Source organism: Scyliorhinus canicula, chromosome 5 (genome assembly GCF_902713615.1).
Source record: "Scyliorhinus canicula chromosome 5, sScyCan1.1, whole genome shotgun sequence".
NCBI lineage: Eukaryota > Metazoa > Chordata > Chondrichthyes > Carcharhiniformes > Scyliorhinidae > Scyliorhinus > Scyliorhinus canicula.
The window spans coordinates 11400870-11427252 of record NC_052150.1 but is presented as its reverse complement, the minus strand read 5'-3'; the positions used below and the strand labels follow the sequence as shown (position 1 = coordinate 11427252).

Below are 26383 nucleotides of genomic sequence, written 5' to 3'. Positions count from 1 at the left end.
CCATTCTCTCACCCCCCCCATTCTCTCACCCCCCCATTCTCTCACCCCCCCCCCCATTCTCTCACCCCCCCCCCATTCTCTCACCCCCCCCCATTCTCTCACCCCCCCATTCTCTCACCCCCCCATTCTCTCACCCCCCCCATTCTCTCACCCCCCCCATTCTCTCACCCCCAATTCTCTCACCCCCCATTCTCTCACCCCCCAATTCTCTCACCCCCCAATTCTCTCACCCCCCCAATTCTCTCTCCCCCCCATTCTCTCTCCCCCCCAATTCTCTCACCCCCCCAATTCTCTCTCCCCCCCAATTCTCTCACCCCCCCCATTCTCTCACCCCCCCCATTCTCTCACCCCCCCATTCTCTCACCCCCCCATTCTCTCACCCCCCCATTCTCTCACCCCCCCATTCTCTCACCCCCCCATTCTCTCACCCCCCCATTCTCTCACCCCCATTCTCTTTCTCTCTCCCCTCTTTCTCTCTCTTCCTTTCTCTCTCCCCCCTCTTTCTCTCTCTCTCCCCCTCTTTCTCTCTCTCTCTCTCCCCCCTCCTTCCTCCTTTTCTCTCTCTCCCTCTCTCTCTCTCCCTCCCTCTCTCTCTCTCTCTCTCTCCCTCCCTCTCTCTGCAGTGCAGGATTGTGCAGTTTGGGGGGGTCCAGGCTCCCTCCCAGTTGGCCCCATGGATAGATATGAGGACCTGGGTTTGGAGGCCAGCAAGTTTATGGAGGACCTGAACATGTACGAAGCTTCCAAGGACGGGCTGTTCCGGGTGAAGCGGGAAGTTTGCAAACCCGAGTTTGAGGAGACGCGGAGGGTTTTCGCCGCTAAGATGGGCAGGATCCACCTGCAGAGGCAGCAGGAGGAGATGCTGCTGATGGGGCTGAATGGGGGCTCGAACCCCCCCAGCCAGCCTGAGCTGCAGCCCCCCGGCTGCCCGGAGCGAGCTCCCCGCCTGCACAAGCGCCTGAGCGGCGAGATTTCCGCCAAGCCCCCGGTCAGCGGGGCCGAGGCTCCCCGAGTCCCCAACCGCTTCTCGCAGGAGCTGAGCCCCGGCTCCAGCTGGGACAGGTACCCTGGGCCGGAGCAGCCGGCTGGGGCTAGCCCGCAGGCCCTTCAGCCCCTCTACCCGCAGCCTAGCGGCAGGTCCAGTTGGAGCAGCCCCAGGTCCAGCCTGGTCTCCCCCTGTGAGCACCCCCCTTCCAGCCCCAGTAGGCAGGGTGGGGGTGCCCATAGCCTGAGGTCTACCCCCACCCTCACCCCCAGCCCCAGGTCCAGCCTGGGCAGCCCCAGGTCCAGCCTCCTGCACTTTGCCCAAGTGCCCTACAGCCCCCCAAAGACCCCCAGCCAGGGTGCCAGCCCCCCGGGCAGCCCCCTGCCCAGCCCTGCCCACCCCCTGCCCAGCCCTGCCCACCCCAATGGGCACCGCGCCCCGCTCCCCGGCAGGGAGCCCCTGAATTGGGCGGGATCCCCGGCCCCTCCAGCCCAGCCCGAGCCCGAGTCCCGGCTGCCCGCCAGCACCTCCCCTTCCCCTGCCAGCCCGGGGCAATGCCACCTCCCTCGGGCCGCCTTCCCGCACCTTTCCGACTGCAGCCCGGCGCCGCTGGCTGGCGAGGAGCCCGCCTGCAGGGTCCGCCTGCCCGGGCACACCCTTCACATCCAGCCGGAGAGCGGAGCGTCCAGGGCTGAACTCAAACTGGAAGCTCTCACCCAAAGGCTGGAGCAGGAAATGGACGCAAACCCCAAAGCGGAATATTTCGGTGAGATTATTCTTTGCCTTCAGTGTTGTCGCTGCAGGAGCTTTTTGTTGTGTGAATCCCTGTCTATTTCAGGCAGTTTGCAGTGTGTCTGTTTTGCTGCTGTTGTGGATTTCAAGCTGTTGTTGGAAATTGATTTTGTTCCCCCAAAATATGCTCTCAAAATGTTGTAAAAGTACATAACAGTAAGTTATTGCACTTGTCTACAGACAGTATGTCCCATTTCTCTGTGCGTTTGTACAAGTGGAATTACTTCTCTCCTCCCCCCCCCCCCCCCCCCCCCCCCCAGGTGGCCTGATCATCCTGTTGAGTCTGGGAGAAGGTGGGTGAAGTTAATTCCTCACCCAGCATTCTTTTGGTTACAGAACAAGAGTTGGGCGGCACGGTCGCACAGTGGTTAGCACTGTTGTTTCAGAGCGCCAGGGACCCAGGTTCGATTCCCGGCTTGGGTCACTGTCTGTGCGGACGGTCTGCACGTTCTCCCTGTGTCTGCGTGGGTTTCCTCCGGGTGCTCCGGTTTCCTCCCACAAGTCCCGGAAGACATGCTGTTAGGTTATTTGGACATTCTGAATTCTCCCTCCGTGTACCCGAACAGGCGCCGGAGTGCGGCGACGAGGGGCTTTTCACAGTAACTTCATTGCAGCGTTAATGCAAGCCTACTTGTGACGATAGTAAAAAGATTATTACCCGCTACCAGCGCAACAGAGAGTGGGTCACCTCCCCCCCCCCGCCTTTCCCCATGGTGAACAGCGGACATTTGCGAAGGTTTAAACTTCATTCCCATCGTTCATTTGTCAGCAGCGTGATGATCTTATCCCTCGCATGTTATAGAGATGGAGCCATTCAAGGATGAATGTTTACAAAAGGTTATCCGTGAAACTATCCAGATAAGGTTTCACAGTCAATGTTTGTACAAAGAGACTTGAGGACACAAACCGAGGATGGCGGTCCAGTGCGCTGCTAAGGGAGTGCCGCACTGTCGGAGGAGTTAAAACCATTTACCTGCCAGGATGGGTGTGAAAGATCCCATGGCGTCATTTCGAAGAAGGCCAGGAGAGTTATCCTCAGAACCCTGGTCAATATTTATCCTTCAATCAACATTGCCAAAAACGAACATTATCTCCCTATGACATTATTGCTGTTGTAGGATCTTGGCTGTTTACATATTGCCTGCTGCATTTCCCACATTACAGCAGCGACTACAATCCTTCACTGGCTGTACAGCATTTTAACATGTCCACTGGCCATGAAACGTGCTAGGTAAATGCATGTCGTGAGGGCGGCACGGTGGCGCAGTGGTTAGCATTGCTGCCTCACGGCACTGAGGACCTGGGTTCGAATCCCGGCCCTGGGTCACTGTCCATGTGGAGTTTGCACATTCTCCCCGTGTCTGCGTGAGTCTCACCCCCACAACCCAAAGATGTGCAGGGTAGGTGGATTGGGGGTAAAAATAATTGGGTACGCTAAATGTATCAAAAGAAATGCGAGTCGTTCATTCACGATGGAATGAAACAACACAGAAGGAGGCCACTCCATCCATCATACCTGTGCTGTACAGATCCGAGTAGCCCAGTGTCCCTGCTCTTTCTGTCGTAGCTCTGTAAATTATTTCCCTTAAAGGGGATGTGAGGAAAAACCTTTTCACCCAGAAGGTGGTGGGAGTCTGGAACTTGCTGCCTGAAAGGGTGGTGGGGGCAGAAACCCTCATTTAGGAGTTACCGATGAATGTGGGTATAGAAATTGGAGAGGAATGCTGTGATTTAAAGAGATTAACATAAGAGAGGGAGGAGATTCTGAGTGGTCTGGCAGGCTTAAAATTTGATGAATCTCCAGGGTCGGATGAAATGTATCCCAGGTTGCTGAGTGAGGCAAGGGAGCAAATAGCAGGGGCGCCGGCAATAATTTTCAATTCCTCACTTCCCTTAGGAGAGGTACTGGAGGATTAGAGAATAGCCAATGTGGCACCATCATTCAAGAAGGGTGGAAGTGATAAGCCAGGAAACTACAGGCCAGTCAGTCTAACATCAGTGTTAGGAAAACTATTAGAAGCAATTCTGAGACACAGAATAAATCTGCTTTTGGAGAGGCAAGGATTAATCAAAAACATGGTTTTGTTAAGGAGGTGGGGGAGGTGGTCATGCCTGGCCAACTTGATTGAATTTTTCGAAGACGTGACCAGGTGCATAGATGAGGGCAATGCATTTGATGTATCTACTTGGACTTCAGCAAGGCTTTTGAGAAGGTTCCACATGGGAGACTGATAGCGAAGGTAGGAGCCCGTGGGATCCAAGGAAATTTGGCAAATTGGATCCAGAATTGGCTGAGTGGCAGGAAGCAGAGGCTGATGGTTGAGGGGCGTTGTTCTGACTGGAAGCCTGTCTGTGGGGTCCCACAGAGATCAGTATTGGGGTCCTTGCTGTTCGTGGTTTATATAAATGATTTAGACATGAATGTAGGGGGATTGATTAGCAAGCTCGCGGATGATACAAAAATTGTTGGTATGGTAAACATTGAGGAGGATAGCCCTCGAATACAGGAGGATATAGACGGGCTGGTCAGATGGGCTGATCAGTGGCAAATGGAATTCAATCCGAATAAGTGTGAGGTGATGAACTTGGGCAGGACAAACAAGGCAAGGGAATACATGATAAACGGCAGGATCCTGGGAAGCACCGAGGTCAGAGGGATGTACACCTGTCCCTTAAGGTAGCAGGGCACGTGGTTAAGAAGGCATATGATATGCTTGCCTTTAAGCAGGGAGGTTAGGCTGGAACTGTATAAAATGTTGGTCGGGCCACAGCTAGAGTATAATCTTTATTGTTGGCACAAGTAGGTTAATTAAGACTGCAATGAAGTTACTGTGAAAATCCCCTAGTAGCCACATTCCAGCGCCTGTTCGGGTACACAGAGGGAGAATTCAGAATGTCCAATTCGCCTAACAAGCACATCTTTTGGGACTTGTGGGAGGAAACCCACACAGTCACGGGGAGAGCGTGCAGATTCCGCACAGACAGTGACCCAAGCCGGGAATCGACCCTGGGACCCTGGCGCTGTGAAGCAACAGTGCTAACCACTGTTCTATTGTGATGCCCACCTTGTGTGCATTTCTGAAATCTGCATTATAGGAGGGGTGTGGTAGCACTGTGCCGAGGCGATTCACCAGGATGTTTCCTGGGCTGGAATGTTTTCGTTATGAAGAGAGATTGGAAGGCTGGTGCAGTGGTTAGCACTACTGCCGGGTCACTGTCCGTGTGGCGTTTGCACATTCTCCCCGTCTTTGCGTGGGCCTCACCCCCACAACCCAAAGATGTGCAGCTACGTAGATTGACCATGCTAAATTGCCCCTTAATTGGAGAAAAAAATAACTGGATACTCTTAAATTTGTAAAAAGAGAAATTGGATAGATTGTTGTTGTTTTCCTTGGAACAGAGGAGCTTGAGGAGGGACATGACTGAGATGTATAAAATTGTGAGGATAGAGTAGACAGGAAGAAACTTTTCCCCTTGGTGGAGGGATCAATGTCCAGGGGCCCAGATTTAAGATAAGGGGCAAGAGGTTTAGAGGGGACGTGAGGAAATGTTTTTTTCAGAGGATGGAGGGAGTTTGGAACTCGCTGCCTGAAATGGTGGTGGAGGCAGAGACCCTCAATATTTAAAAAACATTTAGAGTATCCAATTAATTTTTTCCAATTAAGGGGCAATTTAGCGTGGCCAATCCACCTACCCTGCACATCTTTGGGTTGTGGGGGTGTAACCCACGCAAACACTGAGAGAATGTGCAAACCCCACACGGACAGTGACCCAGAGCCGGGATCGAACCGGGTACCTCGGTGCCGTGAGGCAGCAATGCTAACCACTGCGCCACCCTGCTGCCCCCTCATAACATTTAAGAGGCATTTAGTGCACTTGTGATCTCCGGGCAGACAAGGCTATGGGACAAGTGTTGGAAAATGGGATTAGAATACCGAGGTGGTTGTTTTGGATCGATGCAGAAGCAATGGACAGGAGGGCCTTGTTTGTGCTGTAGACCTCTCTAACTCTGCTTCCATCACCCTATCAGGCAATCCCAGATCGCAACTTGCTGTGTTTTCTTTTTTAAAAAAATGGTTTCCTCCGGTTGCCTCTGGTCCTCAAATCGGCCCCTTGGTTAACCATCCTTCCACCATTCAACATTTTCTTAAACTATCAGTAGTCACCATCAAAATTAACTTAAAATAATACCTGAACCCAAAGTTGAAACCAGGATGATTTTTAAAAAATAATTTGGAGTACCCAATTAGTTTCTTTCCAATTAAGGGGCAATTTAGCGTGGGCAATCCACCTACCCTGCACATCTTTGGGTTGTGGGGGTGAGACCCACACATACACGGGGGAGAATGCGCAAACTCCACATGGACAGTGACCCGGAGCCGGGATCGAATCGGGTCCTCGGTGCCATGAGGCAGCAGTGCTAACCACTGCTCCACTGTGCCGCCCCATAGCAAGGATGAATTAATATCAGGCGCAAGAGTTGTTTATCTGGGGTCCCTCTTGTCAGCGTAGTTGACATTCTTTTTTAAGAGCCATGTGATCTCAAAGATGCATATAAACCAGCAAGTGGGCAGCAGGGTAGCATAGTGGTTAGCACAGTTGCTTCACAGCGCCAGGGTCCCAGGTTCGATTCCCAGCTTGGGCCACTGTCTGTGCGGAGTCTGCACGTTCTCCCCGTGTCTTCGTGGGTTTCCTCCGGGTGCTCCGGTTTCCTCCCACAAGTCCCGAAAGACGTGCTGTTAGGTGAATTGGACATTCTGGGGCTGGTTTAGCTTACTGGGCTAAATTGCTGGCTTTTAAAGCAGGCCAGCAGCACGGTTCGATTCCCGTACCAGCCTCCCCGGACAGGCGCCGGAATGTGGCGACTAGGGGCTTTTCACAGTAACTTAATTGAAGCCTACTCGTGACAATAAGCGATTTTCATTTTTCATTTTCTGAATTCTCCCTCCGTGTACCCGAACAGGCACCAGAATGTGGCAACTGGGGGATTTTCACAGTAACTTCATTGCAGTGATAATGTAAGCCTACTTATGATACTAATAAAGATTATTATTATTAAAACTGTGGGAAGTTCGCTTTGTCTGAAGCTGGACTCCTGGCCCAGTCTGATCCTGTTTAATTCCACCTTCTAAGTAGTTTGGGACACCAAAACTACACTTCCCCACTTTTAGAACCATCAAATCGCTACAGTGCAGAAGGTGGACGTTCGGCCCATTGAATCTGCAACAATCCTCTGAAAGAGGTCCGTACCTAGGCCCACTCCCTTGTCCTAGCCCCCGTAACCCCACCTAACCTGCACATCTTTGGACTGTGGAAGAAAACCCATGCAGACACCGGGAGAACATATAGACTCCACCCAAGGCTGGAATTGAACCCACGTCCCTGGCATTGTGAGGCAGCGGTGTTAACCACTGTGCCACCGTACCGCCAGTTTAGCATTGATGTAAAAGCTAAAATCACCATTGCAACCGGACTGAACTTAAAAAAGGCCAATCACTGGGCAAATAACAGACAAAATGCCAACAAATGTATCACTGCTACTTACTTGTGTTTTGAACAAATGAAATTCTTTGAGTCGGGTCTTTGTTAATGTTTCACTTACCCGATCCGCGATGCTCTCTGTAAGGCCCTGCTGTTGACTCTACAGTCAGTGACCCCACTGAAAGCAGTGCTGTACCAGTTTAAATGTGTTCTGGGGTCTGGGCTTTTTGAATGCAGCGGTTCCGCTGGAGGAATACGTTTACGAGTCGAATTTGGTTAAAGTTGCAGCTTTGCGGAGGCTGCTGGGGGTACAATCACCTCGTACCAGCTGAATTTGGGGAACCCAGTTGTGAACAATCAAGTGGGCTGCTACGCGTACAGGCCTGAGCATTTTCATAGCCTTACACTGTTGGTTTGGATTTGTTTATTGTCACGTGTATCGAGGTACAGTGAAAAGTATTTTTCTGCGAGAAGGTCAACGGATCATTAAGTACATGAAAAGGAAATAAAAGAAAATACATAAGAGGGCAACACAAGGTATACAATGTAACTACATAAGCACCGGCATCGGGTGAAGCATACAGGGGTGTAGTGTTAATGAGGTCAGTCCATCAGAGGCTCATTTAGGAGTCTGGTAACAGCGGGGAGAAGCTGTTTTTGAGTCTGTTTGTGCGTATTCTCAGACTTCTGTATCTCCTGCCCGATGGAAGAAGTTGAAATAGTGAGTAAGCCGGGTGGGAGGGAAATTTGATGCTGCCCGCTTTCCCCAGGCAGCGGGAGGTGTAGATGGAGTCAATGGATGGGAGGCAGGTTTGTGTGATGGTCTGGGCTGTGTTCACGGTTCTCTGAAGTTTTTTGCGGTCCTGGGCCGAGCAGTTGCCATACCAGGCTGTGATGCAGCCCAATAGGATGCTTTCTATGGTGCATCTGTAAAAGTTGGTACGAGTTAATGTGGACTTGCCAAATTTCCTTAGATTCCTGAGGAAGTGTAGGCGCTGTTGTGCTTTCTTGGTGGTAGTGTCGACGTGGGTGGACCAGGACAGATTTTTGGAGATGTGCAGCCGAGGAATTTGAAACTGCTAACCATCTCCACCTCGGCCCCGTTGATGCTGACTGGGGTGTGTACAATACTTTGCTTCCTGAAGTCAATGGCCAGCTCTTTAGTAACTGGCATTGAGGGATAGATTGTTGTCGCTGCACCACTCCACTAGGTTCTCGATTTATTCCCACTCTCCTGCAGTGTTAGATTCTGAGACCCACTCCAGGCCTGATCCTCTGGTTGGGTTCTGAGCAGCGATTTTAGTTCTCTGTGTACGCCCTCCTTGTTGTCATAACTAAAGCTGTTGGTCAGAAACAGTTGATTAAAATTCACGTCTTTCCTCTTGTGAAGTTTCTCTCTTGCTTTAAGAGCCTTGCCCCATTTCAGGAGAGTAAGCCGGCACAAAATGATTTACTTTGTGTCTCTGACCGCAATCTTTTGTATGTCACAAACTGTCCAGGTGTTTCCAGCCGAATGATAAAGGATCAGGTAACAATAAAGCAAAATACCTTTGTCATTTTATCTTGTAGCTTTGCCAAAGTCCCCCCCAATGGTTTTGTAAAGGAATGTCACGCTTTCTGACCCAGTCCATGTTTAATATGGAGCTTCAGAAATGCCATTTAAAGATCGACAGATCTTGATGTTCTGATTTAGGATTCATCCACAAGGTAACTGCTCGAAAAACATTCAAACATACAAATGAGGAGCAAGAGTAGACCACTCAGCCCCTCAAAGCTGCTTCCCCATTCAATGGAATCATGGCTGATCTGATTGAACCTCCACCCCACTCCCTGTTAACCTTTCACCCCCTGGCTCATTATCTACCTCTGCCTTTATAGAACCTTCGAAGACTCTGCTTCTACCACCTTTTATTAAAATTTAAAGTATCCAATTTTTTATTCCAATTACGGGGCAATTTATCGTGGCCAATCCACCTACCCTGCACATCTTTGGGTTGTGGTGGAGAGACCCACGCAGGCACGGGGAGAATGTGCAAACTCCACACGGACAGTGACCCAGAGCCGGGATCGAACCCGGGTCCTCGGCGTCGTGAGGCAGCAGTGCTAACCACTGCGCCACCATGCCACCCCTGCTTCTACCGCCTTTTGAAGAAGAGCGTTCCAAAGATTCACGGCCCTCAGAATCTTAAATGAGCGGCCTCTTATTTTTAAATGGTCTTTTCAACAAGGGTAATTTCCAGCAGTGCAAATGGCAATGAGAACTTGATAGGACTGAATCTTCTAGCTTGCGTTGCTAGAATTCAGGGACACCTGGGGTCTGGCTCTTCCAATGAATAATCTTTATTGTCACAAGTAGGCTTACATTAACACTGCCATGAAGTTACTGTGAAAAGCCCCTAGTTGCCACATTCCGGAGGCTGTTTGGGTACACGGAGGGAGAATTCAATGTCCAATTCACCTAACAAGCACGTGTTTCGGGACTTTGTGGGAGGAAACCGGAGCACCCGGAGGAAACCCACGCAGACACTGGGAGAACGTGCAGACTCCGCACAGACAGTGACCCAAGCTGGGAATCGAACCACGGACCTTGGAGCTGTGAAGCAATAGTGCTAACCACTGCGCCACCCACATTATTGCCCATCTGGCTTAATGGGGAAACATACAGACAATTTTAAAAATTATTTTATGGGATGTAGGTGTTACTGGCTGGACCAGCATTTGTAGCCCAACCCTGATTGCCCCGGAGACTTGAGAGGTGACTTGCCTTTTTGAACGGCTGCAGTCCACCTGATTTCTGGAGCGGTTTGCGGGGCCAATTCAAAGGGCCGAAGTCGACCACATTGCTGTGGGTCTCCAGTCACGTGTCGGTCAGGCGAATCCCTTCCCTAAAGGAAACAATAGGGAACCAGATGGGTTTTTCCAACAATTGATGTTAGATTGATGGCCACCGTTACTAAGACTAGCCTCTAGATTTATCAATTTGGAAAATGAAAATGAAAGTGAAAATCGCTTATTGTCACAAGTAGGCTTCAAATGTGAAAAACCCCTAGTCGCCACATTCCAGCGCCTGTTCGGGGAGGCTGGTATGGGAATTGAACCGTGCTGCTGGCCTGCCTTGGTCTGCTTTAAAAGCCAGCGATTTAGCCCAGTGTGCTAAACCAGTCCCTAAAATTTGAATATTCCAATGTCCAATTTGCTCAGCAAGATGTGTCATCGTTAACTGGCTTTTAGCTAGATATTGGAGAATAAGGATGCACTGATTGTTGTGGCTTTGAGTTGGAATAGTCTCGTGATGTTCAGTTGGAGGAGATGATCCAGTGCCGATGTCAAATTTCTAATGTACTCCTGCCTCTGATAAATGTCAATGTTTCCTCTTGAGGTACACCTTCTGGTGTTTGAGAGCACAGAGACTAACATCTCTGATACCCAACCTTTGTCACCTTGTTCATTACGAAGTCTTACAACACCAGGTTAAACTCCAACAGGTTTATTTGGAGTCACTAGCTTTCGGAGCACGGCTCCTTCCCCAGGTAATCAGGTTCACTCACCTAATGAAGGAGCTACGCTCCGAAAGCTAGTGATTCCAAATAAACCTGTTGGACTTTAATCTGGAGTTGCAAGACTTCGTACTGTGCCCACCCCAGTCCAACGCCGGCATCTCCACATCATGGCTACCATTGCTAATGTATGAGCTTCCAACAGTGATTGTTTTGACTGGATCCCAACCAAATCTAATACTCTCTTTACTTTGTGACCATGTATCTGCTACTCTTGCCCATGTTACTAGGGCATTAGTGATCTTTTAGGAATCACTGGAGGCAGGGGGGGTCCCAGAGGACTGGAAAGTGGCTAATGCAACACCACTGTTTAAGAAGGGAGGGAGGCAGAAGACGGGAAATTATAGGCCGGTTAGCCTGACTTCGGCCATTGCTAAGATTTAGAGTCCGTTATTAAAGATGAGATCGCAAAGTACTTGGAAGTGCATGGTAAAATAGGACTGAGTCAGCACGGCTTTGTCAAAGGGAGGTCGTGTCTGACAAATCTGTTAGAGTTCTTTGAGGAGGTAACAAGGAAGTTAGACAAAGGAGAAGCAGTGGATGTGATTTATTTAGATTTCCAGAAGGCCTTTGACAAGGTGCCACATAGGAGACTGCTGAATAAGTTAAGAGTCCATGGTGTTAAGGGTAAGATTCTGGCATGGATAGAGGATTGACTGACTGGCAGTGAGTGGAGATAAAGGGGTCTTTTTCAGGATGGCAGCCAGTGGCTAGTGGTGTACCTCAGGGGTCTGTGCTGGGACCACAACTTTTCACAATATACATTAATGATCTGGAAGAGGGTACTGAAGGCACTGTTGCTAAGTCTGCAGATGATAGAGAGTCCTGTAGAGGGCCAGGTAGTATTGAGGAAGTAAGGGGGCTGCAGAAGGATTTGACAAGCTAGGAGAATGGGCAATGAAATGGCAAATGAAATACAATATGGAAAAGTGTGAGGTGAGGCACTTTGGAAGGAGGAATTTAGGTATAGACTATTTTCTAAATGGGGAAATGCTTAGGAAATCAGAAGCACTAAGGGACTTGGGAGTCCTTGTTCACGGTTCTCTTAAGGTTAATGTGCAGGTTCAGCCGGCAGTTAGGAAGGCAAATGCAATGTTCGCATTCATGTCAAGAGGGCTAGAATGCAAGACCAGGGATGTACTTCTGAGGATGTATAAGGCTCTGGTCAGACCCCATTTGGAGTATTGTGAGCAGTTTTGGGCCCCGTATCTAAGGATGAATGTGCTGAACTTGGAAAGGGTCCAGAGGAGGTTCACAAGAATGGTCCCTGGAATGAAGAGCTTGCCATATGAGGAGTGGTTGAGGACTCTGGGTCTGTACTCGTTGGCGTTTAGAAGGATGAGAGGGGATCTTATTGAAACTTACAAGATACTGCGAGGCCCGGATAGAGTGGATGTGGAGAGGATGTTTCCACTTATAGGAAAAACTAGTACCAGAGGACACCATCTCAGACTAAAGGGACGATCCTTTAAAACTGAGATGAGGAGGAATTTCTTCAGTGGTGAATCTGTGGAACTCCTTGCCGCTGAAGGCTGTGGAGGCCAAATCACTGAGTGTCTTCAAGACTGATAGATAGGTTCTTGATTAATAAGGGGATCAGAGGTTATGGGGAGAAGACAGGAGAATGGGGTTGAGAAAAATATCAGCCATGATTGATGGGTCGAATGGCCTAATTCTGCTCCTATGTCTTATGGTCTTAACATATCCTGGTGTTCAACCTGGGCTATCCTGTCTTGCTCACTGCTGCAACACCTGATTGTACACACAACCTCCAAGAAGATAGAACTTTAGCACGTTATCGTGGCAGACACTGCAGTGCTGTAATGAGGAAGTTCTATTGTGTTGGATGTGCAGTTATTTACGATGGGATGCTGTAGCCAAGCCTGTTTACTCAGGTGGGCATTGAAGATCCCTTGATCTCATTGTTCTTTCCGTGTCCTGTTCTTCCTGTGCCCTGGTCAATATTTATCAGAAAACAAATGAACTTGTCATTCATTTTCTGTTGTGAGAATTTATTGTGCTAACAATTTTATGCAGGCTTATTTGCAGAATTCATACTTTTAAAAAAAGCCTAGCTGTAGTTATATCAGTTGTCCTTTCAAACTTGGATTGGGCCTTGAGGATGTTTTGAGATATACAGTATAACATGAAACAGAAGTATTGGGAGTTGATGATCTGTCACTAGCAGTGGTTGTGCTGGGGAAGTTATTGAATTAAGAATGTCCCACAAGAAATATAGTTGCACGATATTAAATATATGTGGCACAATGTGATTTTTCTTCTTTCTGTATCTTATCAGAACCCACTTCACTATTATTTTTTGACATTGCCACATGAGGAGGGCAATGGTACTGATCACTTGAGGGGGACGCGGTGGTACAGTGACTAGCTCTGCTGCCTCAGGGTGCTGAGGAACCGGGTTCAATCCTGGCCCCGGGTCACTGTCTGTGCGGAGTTTGCACATTCTCTCCGTGTCTGGATGGTTCTCACTCCCACAATCCAATGATGTGCAGAGTTGGTAGATTGACAACGCTAAATTGCCCTTCAATTGGAAAAAAAAATGGGTACTCTAAATTGAAATAAAATATGATACTGATCACTGACCAGATATCCCCAGACTGGGATATCTAGATCCTCTCATGGGATCCTCCTGCTCTTTCGCTATAGCTCTGTGACTATTGGGCAAGAAAGGAAATAAGCTGTATGATCAAAACAGATCCTGATTTAATTGAACCTTGTTTAGTTTGATTGAGACTTGTGGAAGATGGTTTTGTTTGGGCTGATTTCCTTGGGTTGAGGAGGCCGATGGTGCTGGTTTCTGTCTTGAGGACATTGGGGTACCCAATGTTACCCTTAAAGGTCCAATTAAATTGGCAACAATACGCATTTTTGTAGCACCCTTTTTAATATAGTGAAATATTCAAATGGGCTTCACAGGAGCATTAATGGAGTTCGACACCGAGTCACCTAGAACTGGTGACAGAAAGGCTGGCCAAAGAGGTAGATTTGAAGGAACGTTTGAAAAGGGGTCGCGAGGTAGGAATAGGAGTGGCGTGTTTGTTGCTTTGTAGATGCAGGCAACACATTAATCACAATTGTTGTTGACGGGAACCCGGTGACATTTACTTTGTGTTCAGATGTGCAACCATGCAGATGGTGGCCCTGGTTACAGTTTCTCACCGGGCGAGTTTCCGTCATTGGATGTCGGCCCATTTTGTTCATGGGATTTTGTGTCACTCAATCCCAATGTGTTTACCCAGCTCCTGCTCAATAACCATTGACAGCGATACTGACATCTCGTGGGGAGAGCCGGCATCTTCAGCTGTCTTGAGCACCACCAGGCATCCAGTTAGGATTGGATTGTTGGGGGTCCTGGAGGAAGTTGCCGATCACTCTCGCAAGATCATAAAAAGTACAGAAGAGGCCCTTCAGTCCATCGAGTCTGAACTGACACATGTAAAACACCTGACCTACCTAATCCCATTTGCCAGCACTTGGCCCATAGCCTTGAATGTTATGGCGTGCCAAGTGCTCATCCGGGTACTTTTTAAAGGATGTGAGGCAACCTGCCTCCACCACCCTCCCAGGCAGTGCATTCCAGACCGTCGCCACCCTCTGGGTAAACAAGTTTTAACCTCCCACCCCTCACTTTGAACTTGTGTCCCCTCATGACTGACCCTTCAACTAAGGAGAACAGCTGTTCCCTATCCACCCTGTCCATGCCCCTCATAATCTTGTACACCTCGATCAGGTCACCCCTCAGTCTTCTCTGCTCCAGCGAAAACAACCCAGACCTATCCAACCTCTCTTCATAACTTAAATGTTCCATCCCAGGCAACATCCTGGTGAATCTCCACCCCCTCCAGTGACATCACATCCTTCTGATAATGTGACGACCAGAATTGCGCACAGTACTCCAGCTATGGCCTCACCAAAGTTCGATACAACTCCAACATGACTTCCCTTATATTGTAATCTATGCCCCGATTGGAAAAAGGCAAGTGTCCCGTCCTTTTTCACCACCTTATTAACCTACCTTCCAAGATCTATGGACCAACACGTCAAGGTCCCTTTGTTCCTCCGAGTGTCAGGCCATTGATTGAATACTTCTTTGTCAAATTTCTCCTTCCAAAATATATCACCTCACACTTTTCAGGGTTAAATTCCATTATCTGCCCATTTGACCATCCCGCCTATATCTTCCTGTAACCCAAGACAATCAACCTCACTGTTTTTTTTAATATAATTTTTATTGGAATTTTTTACAGAAAATATAAAACATAACGACAAACAATGAAATGCAACAAAATAACCCATAATAACTGTAACACCCCCAGACCGTATCGGCGCATGTATCACATCCCCCCACCCCCCCAACCCTAATGAACAACAAAAGAACTTTAAAAATATTAAAATTAAATAAACAAACATAGTCATTGTCGGCCCCCCCCCCCCTTTTCCCTCCCCTTTTCCCTCCCCGGGGTTGCTGCTGCTACTTTCCCAGTACCCTATCGTTGAGCCAGAAAGTCGAGAAAAGGCTGCCACCGCCTAAAGAACCCTTGTACCGACCCTCTCAGGGCGAATTTGACCTTCTCTAGCTTAATGAAACCCGCCATGTCATTGATCCAGGTCTCCACGCTTGGGGGCCTCGCATCCTTCCATTGTAGCAAGATCCTTCGCCGGGCTACTAGGGACGCAAAGGCCAGCACACCGGCCTCTTTCGCCTCCTGCACTCCCGGCTCCACCCCAACCCCAAAAATCGCGAGTCCCCATCCTGGCTTGACCCTGGATCCCACCACCCTCGACACCGTCCTCGCCACCCCCTTCCAGAACTCCTCCAGTGCCGGGCATGCCCAGAACATATGGGCATGGTTCGCTGGACTCCCCGAGCACCTGACACACCTGTCCTCACCCCCAAAGAACCTACTCATCCTCGTCCCAGTCATGTGGGCCCGGTGCAGCACCTTGAATTGGATGAGGCTAAGCCGCGCACACGAGGAGGAAGAATTAACCCTCTCCAGGGCATCAGCCCATGTCCCGTCTTCGATCTGTTCCCCCAGTTCCCCCTCCCACTTCGTTTTCAGCTCCTCTACTGACGCCTCCTCCGCAACCTCACTGTTTTTTAAAATTAAATTTAGAGTACCCAATTATTTTTTTCCAATTAAGGGGCAATTTAGCATGGCCAATCCATCTACCCTGCACATCTTTGGGTTGTGGGGGTGAAACCCACACAAACACGGGGAGAATTGTGCAAACTGCACACGGACAGTGACCCAGAGCCGGGATTGAGCCTGGGACCTCGGCGTTGTGAGGCAACAATACTAGCCACTGTGCCACCATGCTGCCCATCAACCTCACTGTTAACCACCCGGCCAATCTTTGTGTCATCTGTACACTTACCGATCCCACCCCCCACATAGTCATCTACGTCATTTATATAAATGACAAACGATAGGGGAGCCAGCACAGATCCTTGTGGTACACCACTGAATACTTGCTTCCAGACACTAAAGCAGCTGTCTGCCTTCACCCTCTGTCTGCTAAAACTAAGCCAATTTTGAATCCACCGTATCATATTACCCTGTATCCCATGTGCATTTGCCACCTTTTATAAGTCTCCCATGTGGGACATTGTCAAAGGTTTGCTGAAATCCATGTAAACACCATCAACTGCACTACCCTCATCTTCAACCTGGTCACCCATCTCAAAATTCAATCACATTTGTGTGAGGCATAACTTCCTGGAGACAGTTGCGTAGTGGTATTGTCACCGGACTAGTAATCCAGAGACTCTGGGGACCTGGGTTCGAATCCTACCGCGGCAGTTGGTGGAATTTGAATTCAATACAAATCTGGAATTAAACGTCTAATGGCGACCATTGCCGATTGTCATGAAAACCCATCTGGTTTACTAATGTCCTTTTTGGGAAGGAAATCTGCCGACCTTACCTGGTCTGGCATATATGTGACACAGCAATGAGGTTGAGTGCCCTCGGGAATGGGCAATAAATGCTGGTCCAGCTGGTGATATCTACATCCAATGAACAAATTATTTAAGCCATGCTGACTCTCCATAACCAAACCTTGCGCCTCTCCAAGTGGAGATAGATTCTCTCCATCAGAATTTTCTCCCAACAGTTTCCCTACCACTGATGTGAAACTTACTGGTCTGTATTTCCCGGCTTATCTCTATAACCCTTCTTAAATAGTGGGAGCACATTAACTGTTCTCCAGTCCTCTGGCACCTCCCCAGGGCCAGAGCGGAGCCTTTGAGCCCCTGCAGTCTCCTTCCTCACCTCCCACGGCCTGGGTACAATTCATCTGGACCTGGGGTTTTGTCCACTTTTAAGCCTGCCAACATCTCCAATACCTTGTCATTCTCATTCTCTTGGGTGAAGACAGATGTGAAGTGTTCGGCCAACACCCTACCAATGTTCCCTGGTTTCACCTGCAGATTGCCCCCTTAGTCCCTAATTGGCCCGACACTTTTCCCTGGCTATCCTCTTCCCATTGATATACCCATAGAATATATTAGGATTTTTCCTACTTTTACCAGCCAGAGCTTTCTCATATCTCCTCTTTGCTCTCCTGATTGCTTTCTTAAGCTCCATCCTGAACTTTCTGTACTCTACTAATTCCTCTGCTGATTTGCTCCCGTTGTATTTGCTAAAAGCCTCGCTTTTCCTTTTTCTTCTCATTGTATCCTGATTATCTCTGGTCATCCATGGTTCTCTGGGCTTGTTACTCCTTCCTATCGCCTTGAAGGGAACATATTGGGTCTGTACCCTCTCCTTTTTGAATGCTCCCCACAAATCTTCTGTAGGTTTCCGCACAAGTAACTCTTTCCAGCCTCTCTCGGCCAGATCCTGCCTTATTTTACTAAAATCCGCTCTTCCCCCAATCTAAAATCTTTTTTTTTTGTTGCAACTTGTCTATTTCTTTGTCCTTAATAAACATAAATTGCACCATGTTGTGATCGCTTTCACTGAAATGCTCCCCCACCGCCACCTCAACCACCTGTCCGGCTTCATTCCCCAAAATTAGGTCCAGCACTTCACCATCCCTTGTCGGACCCTCCACTTGTTGACATAAAAGATTCTCCTGTATACATTTTAAGACCTCCGCCGCATCTAAGCCCTATAGTGTTGAGAAAGTTGAAATCACCCTATTGTTGATATTTTGCACACCTCTGCGACTTAAGCACATATTTGCTCCTCAATTTCCCGCTGACTATCTGGGGCCTATAGTAATCACCTAGCAATGTGGCTATCCCTATTTTATTCCTCAGCTCCATCCACAAAGCTTCATTTGATACCCCCTCGAAGATATAATTGCTCCTTACCGCAGTAACTAACTCCTCAACTAATAATGCAATATCTCCCCCTCTTTTACCCCCTCTTCTGTCTCACTTGAAGATTCTGTATCCCGGGATGTTGAGCTGCCAATCCTGCCCCTCACTCAGCCATGTCTCCGTGATAGCTACTATATCATAATTTCACATGTCCATCCTCGCCCTTAACTGATCCGTTTTACCTGTAATGCTCTTGGCATTAAAGTAGAGGCCATCTGGCCTTGCCGTACTCCCTTGATGCTTAATACAGCTGTTTTCTCTTTGACTTGATTGCTTTATTGTATTATACTGTGTCCCTATTCTGCTAACAGTCTGACCCCCCTCCCCCTGCTGAATTAGTTTAAACTCCTCGCAACATCACTAGCAAACCCGCCTGCAAGGATGTTAGTCCCGCCTCTGGTTCAGATGTAGACCGTCCCATTTGTACAGGTCCCACCTTCCCCAGAAACGGTCCCAGTGATCCAGGAACCTAAAACCCTCCCTCCTGCACCAACTCTTTAGCCACGCTTTCATCTACTCTGTTCTCCAATTTCTGTACTCGCTAACGTGTAGCTTTCCTCCCACAGTCCAAAGATGTGCAGGTCAGGTGGATTGACCATGCTAAATCGCCCCTTTGTGTCCAAAAGGTTAGGTTGGGTTACGGGGATAAGGTGGAGGTGTGGGCTTAAGTAGGGTGCTCTTTTCAAGGGCTGGTGCAGACTCGATGGGCCGAATGACCTTCTGCACGCTAAATTCTATGATTCTACCCTCTGAAAGAGCAGCCTACCTAGGCCCACTCCCCCGCTCTATCTCCGTAACCCAGATTTCCAGATTGATGAATTGAATTTAAATTCCATCCACTGCGGTTGTGGTATTTGAACCCTTGTCCCCCAAAACATTAGAGTTTACGAGTCCAGGGACATTGCCATTTTGCCGCTGTCTCTCGTGCAGCTATTGCACAGCTCAATGGAAAGAAGTGAGAGGGATTTGTCTTTCAATTAGCATTTCCAATGGTGAGAATGGGAGTTGGGGCTTGAACACCGTACATTGATGCACACACCCATTGACTCCAAGGCTTCTTTAAAACTCAATTCAGGCTTATTACCTCCACATTGATTTAAATACCAGGGCATGATTCCTATTAGTCTTAACAATGGGGATCATAGAATCATAGAATTTACAGTGCAAAAGGAGGCCATTCGGCCCATCGAGTTTGCACCGGCTCTTTGAAAGAGCACCCTATCCAAGGCCACACCTCCACCCTATCCCCACAACCCAGTAACCCCACCCAACACTAAGGGCAATTTTGGACACAAAGGGCAATTTAGCATGGCCAACCACCTAACCTGCGCATCTTTGGACTGTGGGAGGAAAGCGGAGCACCCGGAGGAAACCCACGCAGACACGGGGAGAACGTGCAGACTCCGCACAGACAGTGACCCAAGCCGGGAATCGAACCTGGGACCCTGGAGCTGTGAAGCAATTGTGCTAGCCTCCATGCTACCACCCTGCTGCCTTTTACTTGTTGCAGGGAAGTGTGAATCCCATGCCTTTAACCGAACTGCAAAAGATGCAGAATCCGTATCGTTATCTCTGAGACGTCCTCCCTCCCCTCGTCTCCCACCCAGAGTCATCCACGGCCCCTCCCAGTTCTCACTTGCAGGCTGCCCTCAACAACATTACCCATCGACACAGATTTTGGTTTCTCGCTCTGACCACACCACGTGACCCCCCCCCCCCCAAACCACCACCACCACTTCCTTGGTGGTGTCAGATTCCTTGGCCAGCATCTGGTCCTGAATGAGCCCTAATTTCCTCCAATTAAATATCGAGTAGACCAGTTGACCATTGGAGCAACCAAAGCCATTGGGCTGGATTCTCCGTTTCTGAGGCTACGTGCTGGCGCCAACGTAGAATCTGTGGCGTTCCACTAGAGAAAAATCGGTGTAATTCCGGTACCAGTGAGGGGCTAGCACCGTGGAACACCTGCAGATTGAGTGGAAATCGGCCGGTGAATTGGTCGTGCTGGAAAACATGGCATGGCCATGCTGAACCGCGTACCCGCCCATCCTGACCCCACAGCCCCTGCCCCGGGCCCTAACAGAATCCCCCCCCCCGGTCCATCGGCATGAATCTTGGCCAAGTGTGGCAGCACTGGACACTGTCCTCAGCTGGCACACCAGGCTCCAGGCTGTTGGGACCACTTGTGGATTGGGGTACCATTTTTAAAGGCAGCCCCACTCTTCCCACCCTTTGGGTTTACCATTGCCTCAGGACCCCCCTCCCATCCTTACTTCACCCAACGTACCTCTTCCAGGGTCCTCTAGCACCCCCTCACCCCACCTCTTATGGGAAAGCCCCCCCCCCCTCAGGCCTGACCCCTGCTTTGGGCAACCTGGCATCTGGCTGCCTTGCCACTGCTAGCCTGGCTCCCTGACAGTGGAGGCCTCAACCACCCAGCGAGACCCCCGCCCCCCACTAGCTGCCATCACGACTTTATGAACCAGCACCAAATGGCGGCCGGTTGAGGCCTCGCTGGCAACACCGATGAATCCTGGGTCCCGGGGGAATTGGGTCAACGTAAATTCACATGAGCCTAATGGCTGCGCGATTCAATGTTTCAAGCATTGCGAACATCGATGCAGGCCTCTCGTGAGATTCAACCGCCTGGTCCCGAGACCAAGTTGGAAGCGACGAGGCCGCCGAATTGCGACCAATACGTCAGATATAGGAATCGATATTGGGAAATGATTAGACTGCTTCACTGCATACACCCACATTGGAGTAAGCAGTGCTGTACGTGATCTAGAATTAGTACCAGTTAGACGCGAGTTAGCTTGGAAAGAATTTTTGACCAGGCCATCGTCGCGAGTTGATCCTTTGGCTTTCCCAGTCACTCATGCCTGGCGTTGTTACGTGGAGTCGAACTTGAGGCGATTTAACAGTGGAAATAACAGCAAAGAGAAATCTTTCCGTTGATTATTTTTCTTTCAGGCACTGGTTTTGCAGTCGGGCAGAATTTGAGGTTATGGTTCATCGAAAGCCAGACAGAATGTACAGTAGCAACATCACTGCAGGAACCGGGAGAAATGTCTTGTCGTCTTTCGACAGATGAGCTGTATTTTTGCCTTGGTGTAGATGTGCAGGTGGCATTGCCCCGGGCGAGTGTTTATTCTCTCTTGTTCGGTATGGTGTTAACATGGCTTCATGTGTAACAACAGTGCAATTCAATCAAGGATCATGTGGTTAACTCTTCTGTCCTGATTATGACCGAGTAAATACATTTTCTAAGATGCTTTGCCTCCATGCTCAAATGCTCACAGTTACTGGATACCAAGTTCTTGTTATGTTGGAGACCCTCACGAAACTTTCTGCCGTGAGAAGGGGACAGCCAAGTATAAGGAGTGGGGATCATAGTATTTGAAAGGTCAGAGCCCTAGTCTGGGAAATCCACTCTGTTCAAACCTTTACACTTCAATATGGACATTGTATATTTATAGTCCTTGCAGATTGCGTGAGATACTCTGGCGTTAGTGTTCTGAACCTTAAGGGTTAATGGGGGACTGAGGAAACAGTACCACCCACATTATGATGCAGCGATTCGCACGAGTATAGTGGAGTGGTGAGTCTGGTAGAATTGGCATGGTGGCACAGTGGTTAGCACTGCTGCCTCACAGTGCCAGGCACCTGCGTTCGAATCCTTGGGTGACTGTCTGTGTGGAGTTTGCACGTTCCCCCTCTGCCTGCGTGTGTTTTCCCCCCGGGGTGCTCCGGTTTCCTCCCACAGATGTGCAGGTTAGGTGGACTGGCCATGCTAAATCTCTCCTTGATGTTCAGCTTAGGTTATGGGGTGGGGGTAGGGTGGGATGTGTGGAGGTCTGGATGGGGTGCTCGTTTGGAGGGCAGGGAAGGCTCGGTAGGCCCTTCTGCACTTGTCGGGATTCTGTGAAGTCAACATGAAGATGGCACTGAGTCAGGTTAAACAGTTATTGTTCAACCATATAAGCCTCTAGGCCTCTTCCTGAGAGAACATGGTGGCAGCAGGCGTAGGATGCCAAATATTCGTCTGATCGGAACGAAATGCCCCTAACCTGTAGACCTGAATACACGGCTGGAGATTGCCTAATTGCAGTTGTGGGGACTGAGGGGCAGAAGGTCCATTGTACAAATGTCGAAGGACTCCACCAGAGCAAGTGGAGGTCCATTGCCAGACCTGATCAAAAGCAGAGTCAAAGGACCCAGCTAGACCACAAAAGGGTGAGTAAAAAGGCTGAAATGAATTTTTAGATGAGGCGCAATTATCGGGTAGCGCTGGCCAGGTTGATTGATTTTCAGCCCAGATCCAGATCCAGAGTCGATGTCGGACCCAGGGCGTGAACAAAACCAAAGAAAAAAAAAATCAGCATCAGTTTGATTCTGCAAGCTCAGGAAAGCAACTAGCTGGTCAGAGCAATTAATTGGAACCATTTTCTGCAGAATTGCTGAAGTTTACAATGGCTCTGTAACCATGACGGGAGACGGTCTAATCCTGGTGGGTGTGGGAAGGGAAAGAATTTGATTACTGCAGTGCCATTTAAAAAGAAAAATATAGAGCTGTGCTGAAAATGTCCATGGATGGTAAATCAATACCGTCAGACCAATCAAGGCAGATGGAACGGCCAGACCAGGTGCAAAGTTGGGCATTATGGAGAAGAAGATTCTTTTCCCAATTAAGGAACAATTTAGCGCGGCCAATCCACCCACCCTGCGCATCTTTGGCTTGTGGGGGCGAGACCCACGCAGACACTGGGAGAATGTGCAAACTCCACATGGACAGTGATCCAGGGTCGGGATTCGAACCCGGGTCCTTGGTGCCATGAGGCAGTAGTGCTAACCACTGCGCCACCGTGCCGCTCCAGAGAAGAAGATTTTTAAGATGTGTGGTCGCATCAGACTTGAACAAGTGAATGCACTCTTGTATTCAGTAGATCCAAGTGCCAATGACTTAAATGCCAGACGAGGAATAAATGAATATTCTGATAACTTTGAGGAGGTCATGAAGTCCTTGAAACACCAACTTTAATCTAATAAACAATATTTTGGAGTGAGCAAAATTTCAGTCCAAAAAACCGAGGGAACCTGTAGCCACATTCATAAATGAGTTATACAAGGGCAGCACGGTGGCCTAGTGGTTAGCATTGCTGCCTCACGGCGCCGAGGTCCCAGGTTCGATCCCGGCTCTGGGTCACTGTCCGTGTGGAGTTTGCACATTCTCCCCGTGTTTGCATAGGTTTCACCCCCACAACTCAAAAAATACGTGCAGGGTAGGTAAATTGGCCACGCTAAATTGCCCCTTTAATTGGAAAAAATAAATTGGGTACTCTAAATTTAAAAAAATAAATAAAATAAAAGAGTTATACAGGTTGGCTAAAAACTGTGACTATGGTGACCTTAAGCTGGAGCTCATAGAGACTGAATAGTAATGGGAGTGGTTGACGATACTCTTGGATGTACTTCAATCTAAAGAAGACCTGACTTTTGGAGGGTGACACAGTGGTCAGCACTGCCTCCTTACGTCGGTCCAGGTGCCCGTTAATAGGGTCCAGGTGGCAGTTGTTTGTTCAGCGCGGGTTCCTGCATACAGGAAAGGGAGGTGAAAGAAGCCATCCCATCACCGATGGCAGAGCCCTCCACGTCCAAGGTCCTTCAGTCAGGAATTCCACCCAACCTTCAATCCCTCTTCCTTTTGAGCCCTGCTTCAAACCGGGTCATCGACTCAGCCTTTGATCACCTTTTCTAATATCCCAATTTGTCTTGATTTCTGATTTTTTTATTTTGAAGTGTCTTTGGAATCAAAGGATTCATCAAAGGAGCTACGTGATTGCGAAAACCTTTCCCCTTGGCACTCCGCAGTGATTGACCTTAGCCCTCCCATTTTAACTTCCAGTTTCTCGTGGAGAGCAATAACCTAAAATCATAAAGAATCTGGACTGGGCGATCCTAACTGAGGGTGATTAGCGTTTGTGGAATGGGTTGGACATTGGTATTTCGGTCGGCGGACATGTCTGCATTTTGCAGTTTTGGCTTTTTTTTTCCCTCAATTTTTTTTTTTCTCTTTGGAACGGGCAGGCTGTTGGTTTATTTCCAGCTTCCTCTACTTTCATCTAGAACCTCCTGCATTTTCCAATTTAATATTTTGCTTTTTATTACGTCTTACATTTTACAGTTTCTCCAAATAATCTGGCCTCTTGCGCACCCCTGATTTTAGTTGGACGTTGCGTCTTTGGATGCCATGGACCCCAAGCTCCGGAATTGCCTCCTTAATCCTCTTGTCCTCTCTACCCCTCTCTCCTCCTCCTCTTCTAAGGCATGCCTCTTGCACTAAGCTTTTGGTCACACACACCCTCACATCTCCTTCTGTGGTTCTGTGTCGAAATCAATTTGAAAATGCCCCTGTGAAGTACCTTGAGATTTTACTACTCGAAAGGCGCTATATGAATGCAGCTTGTTGCAATATACAAAGTGCTGCTGTAGCGCAACAAGGGGAAGGTGGCCGTAAATGGGGCTCAGTGTTCCTGTATTCAGCGTGGAGTATCTCTGGAATGAGGTAGACCTGATAGGAAGGTGAGGCCTTGTACTAACCTGCTTTCAAACAAATCTCCACGCCAAACTAATTGAGTTTAAATGAATATATTACTGTACTACTTAGGCAGATATTTGAGGATAAGATCACTATAGGCTTGCAACTTGAGAATATTCCCTTAAAAGTAAAGGCATGGATTAGGCGCTGTAAACTTTAAATTGGCAGCCCATTGGATGTTTGTTTTAAACGAAAACTAATGTAAATAATCCTCCTCCTATGTGGAGCCGATTAGCTGTTTTATGAATTTCAATCTCGCAGCAAGCACGCCCTTGCCATCAGGTTAGGAGTGGGGCATCTGTGTGGAGTTCATTCTAATTAAATCATTTTTATTGGTTTGCGATCTATTATGGTTGATATTTGTCACTTGCAATGGGGTCTTTCCTGTTTTGAGCTGCGCTGTGTTTGAACAGATGAGTAAACACAGCAGGTTTGCTGGGATTAAGGACAAAGCCTTTTTCTGTGGACATATTAGGTAATGCATGAACACACACAGCATATTCTGCGCCTGGGCACAGATTTATGCACCAGGGTCTAATTTCCGCTGCTGTTGAACTATTTAACACGTTCCCGTAAGGTTTAATTCTGCACTGTTACCAGTGTGTTTATTTTAAATCGGTTTACGATGGATTTAACATGGTGCACGAAACAACCTTGCACAAACGCATTAACCGATCGAGTACCGGAGGGAATTAAACGTCGAGAAGATTGCGGTCCCTTCCATTCTGGGAGAATGCACGATCTAGCTTAAATAAAATAATGCATGGACTAATGTTTCTGCCCGGAATGGGGAAGAAATAAAAATGTTTTATTGGGGGACTTGGATCATAATTTTGATTATTAGGACCATAAATCAAGCTAGTATTTAATCCAGATGTGACTCTGGTGCTACTTGTGCTTGAAGGTCCGATCTTGTGCCCTCTTGTCATTGTGGAGCTGTCTGGTGAACCACTTTTCTCCTGCTTTGCACATGCTTTTAGGACATGTTAGAGTTCATGACGTTGTTTCAATGTCTTTAGTCAAAACAGCCACTGCTCCACAAACCTAAATGGTAACGAGGGTTTACCCCATCGTCAACTAACTTCCCCTTCAGTCCTCTGCCCAAAGGCGGGTCGACTCACAGCGTCACGACCTCCACCAGGGGTAGGGTGAAGGAGGCAGATCCCGAATTCGCCCTCGCTGGAACGGGGATCGAACCCCATGCTGTTATCACCATTCTGATCCATCCCGGCTCTCTCGCCAACCAGCCCTCCAATTGATAAAGTTGCCACGGTAGCATGCGCCCGTGCATGCATGTTGTAGCCGGGACCTATGGATAGTGATGATAGAGCAGCCGACCTTCTTTCCATTGCATGGCTGACCAGGACTATCTCTCCCACTCTTACCACCTGTCCTTGGCCTGTGTTGCGGAGGATTTCTTAAGCTGGTACTCCACCGGATTGTCTGCTTCTGATTCCGAGGCAGAGACACTGCCCACTGAATCGTAAGACCTCCGTCAATGAATTGCTAGAGGAAATTGGAGCAGGAGTAAGCAAAATAGCCTATTGAGTCTGTTCCACCATTCAATAATAATCTTTATTAGTGTCACAAGTAGGCTTACATTAACACTGCAGTGAATG

The 26383-nt window shown here is 48.6% G+C and overlaps 1 protein-coding gene across 3 annotated transcripts in view; it reads left to right on the top strand.

Moving 5' to 3' along the window:
- The first annotated feature begins 539 nt into the window (after positions 1–539).
- The window catches only part of limd1a (LIM domains containing 1a), a 74353-nt gene continuing 48509 nt past the window's right edge, over positions 540–26383 (top strand). The window contains exon 1 of one of the 3 annotated variants that reach the window (XM_038796573.1): positions 540–1751. In XM_038796573.1, the coding sequence (XP_038652501.1) occupies positions 674–1751 (1078 nt within the window). In that variant the 5' untranslated portion in view covers positions 540–673. Of the gene's footprint in view, positions 1752–25004; positions 25047–26383 lie in introns of those variants that run through there. The other 2 variants (XM_038796572.1, XM_038796574.1) reach the window with 2 other exon arrangements.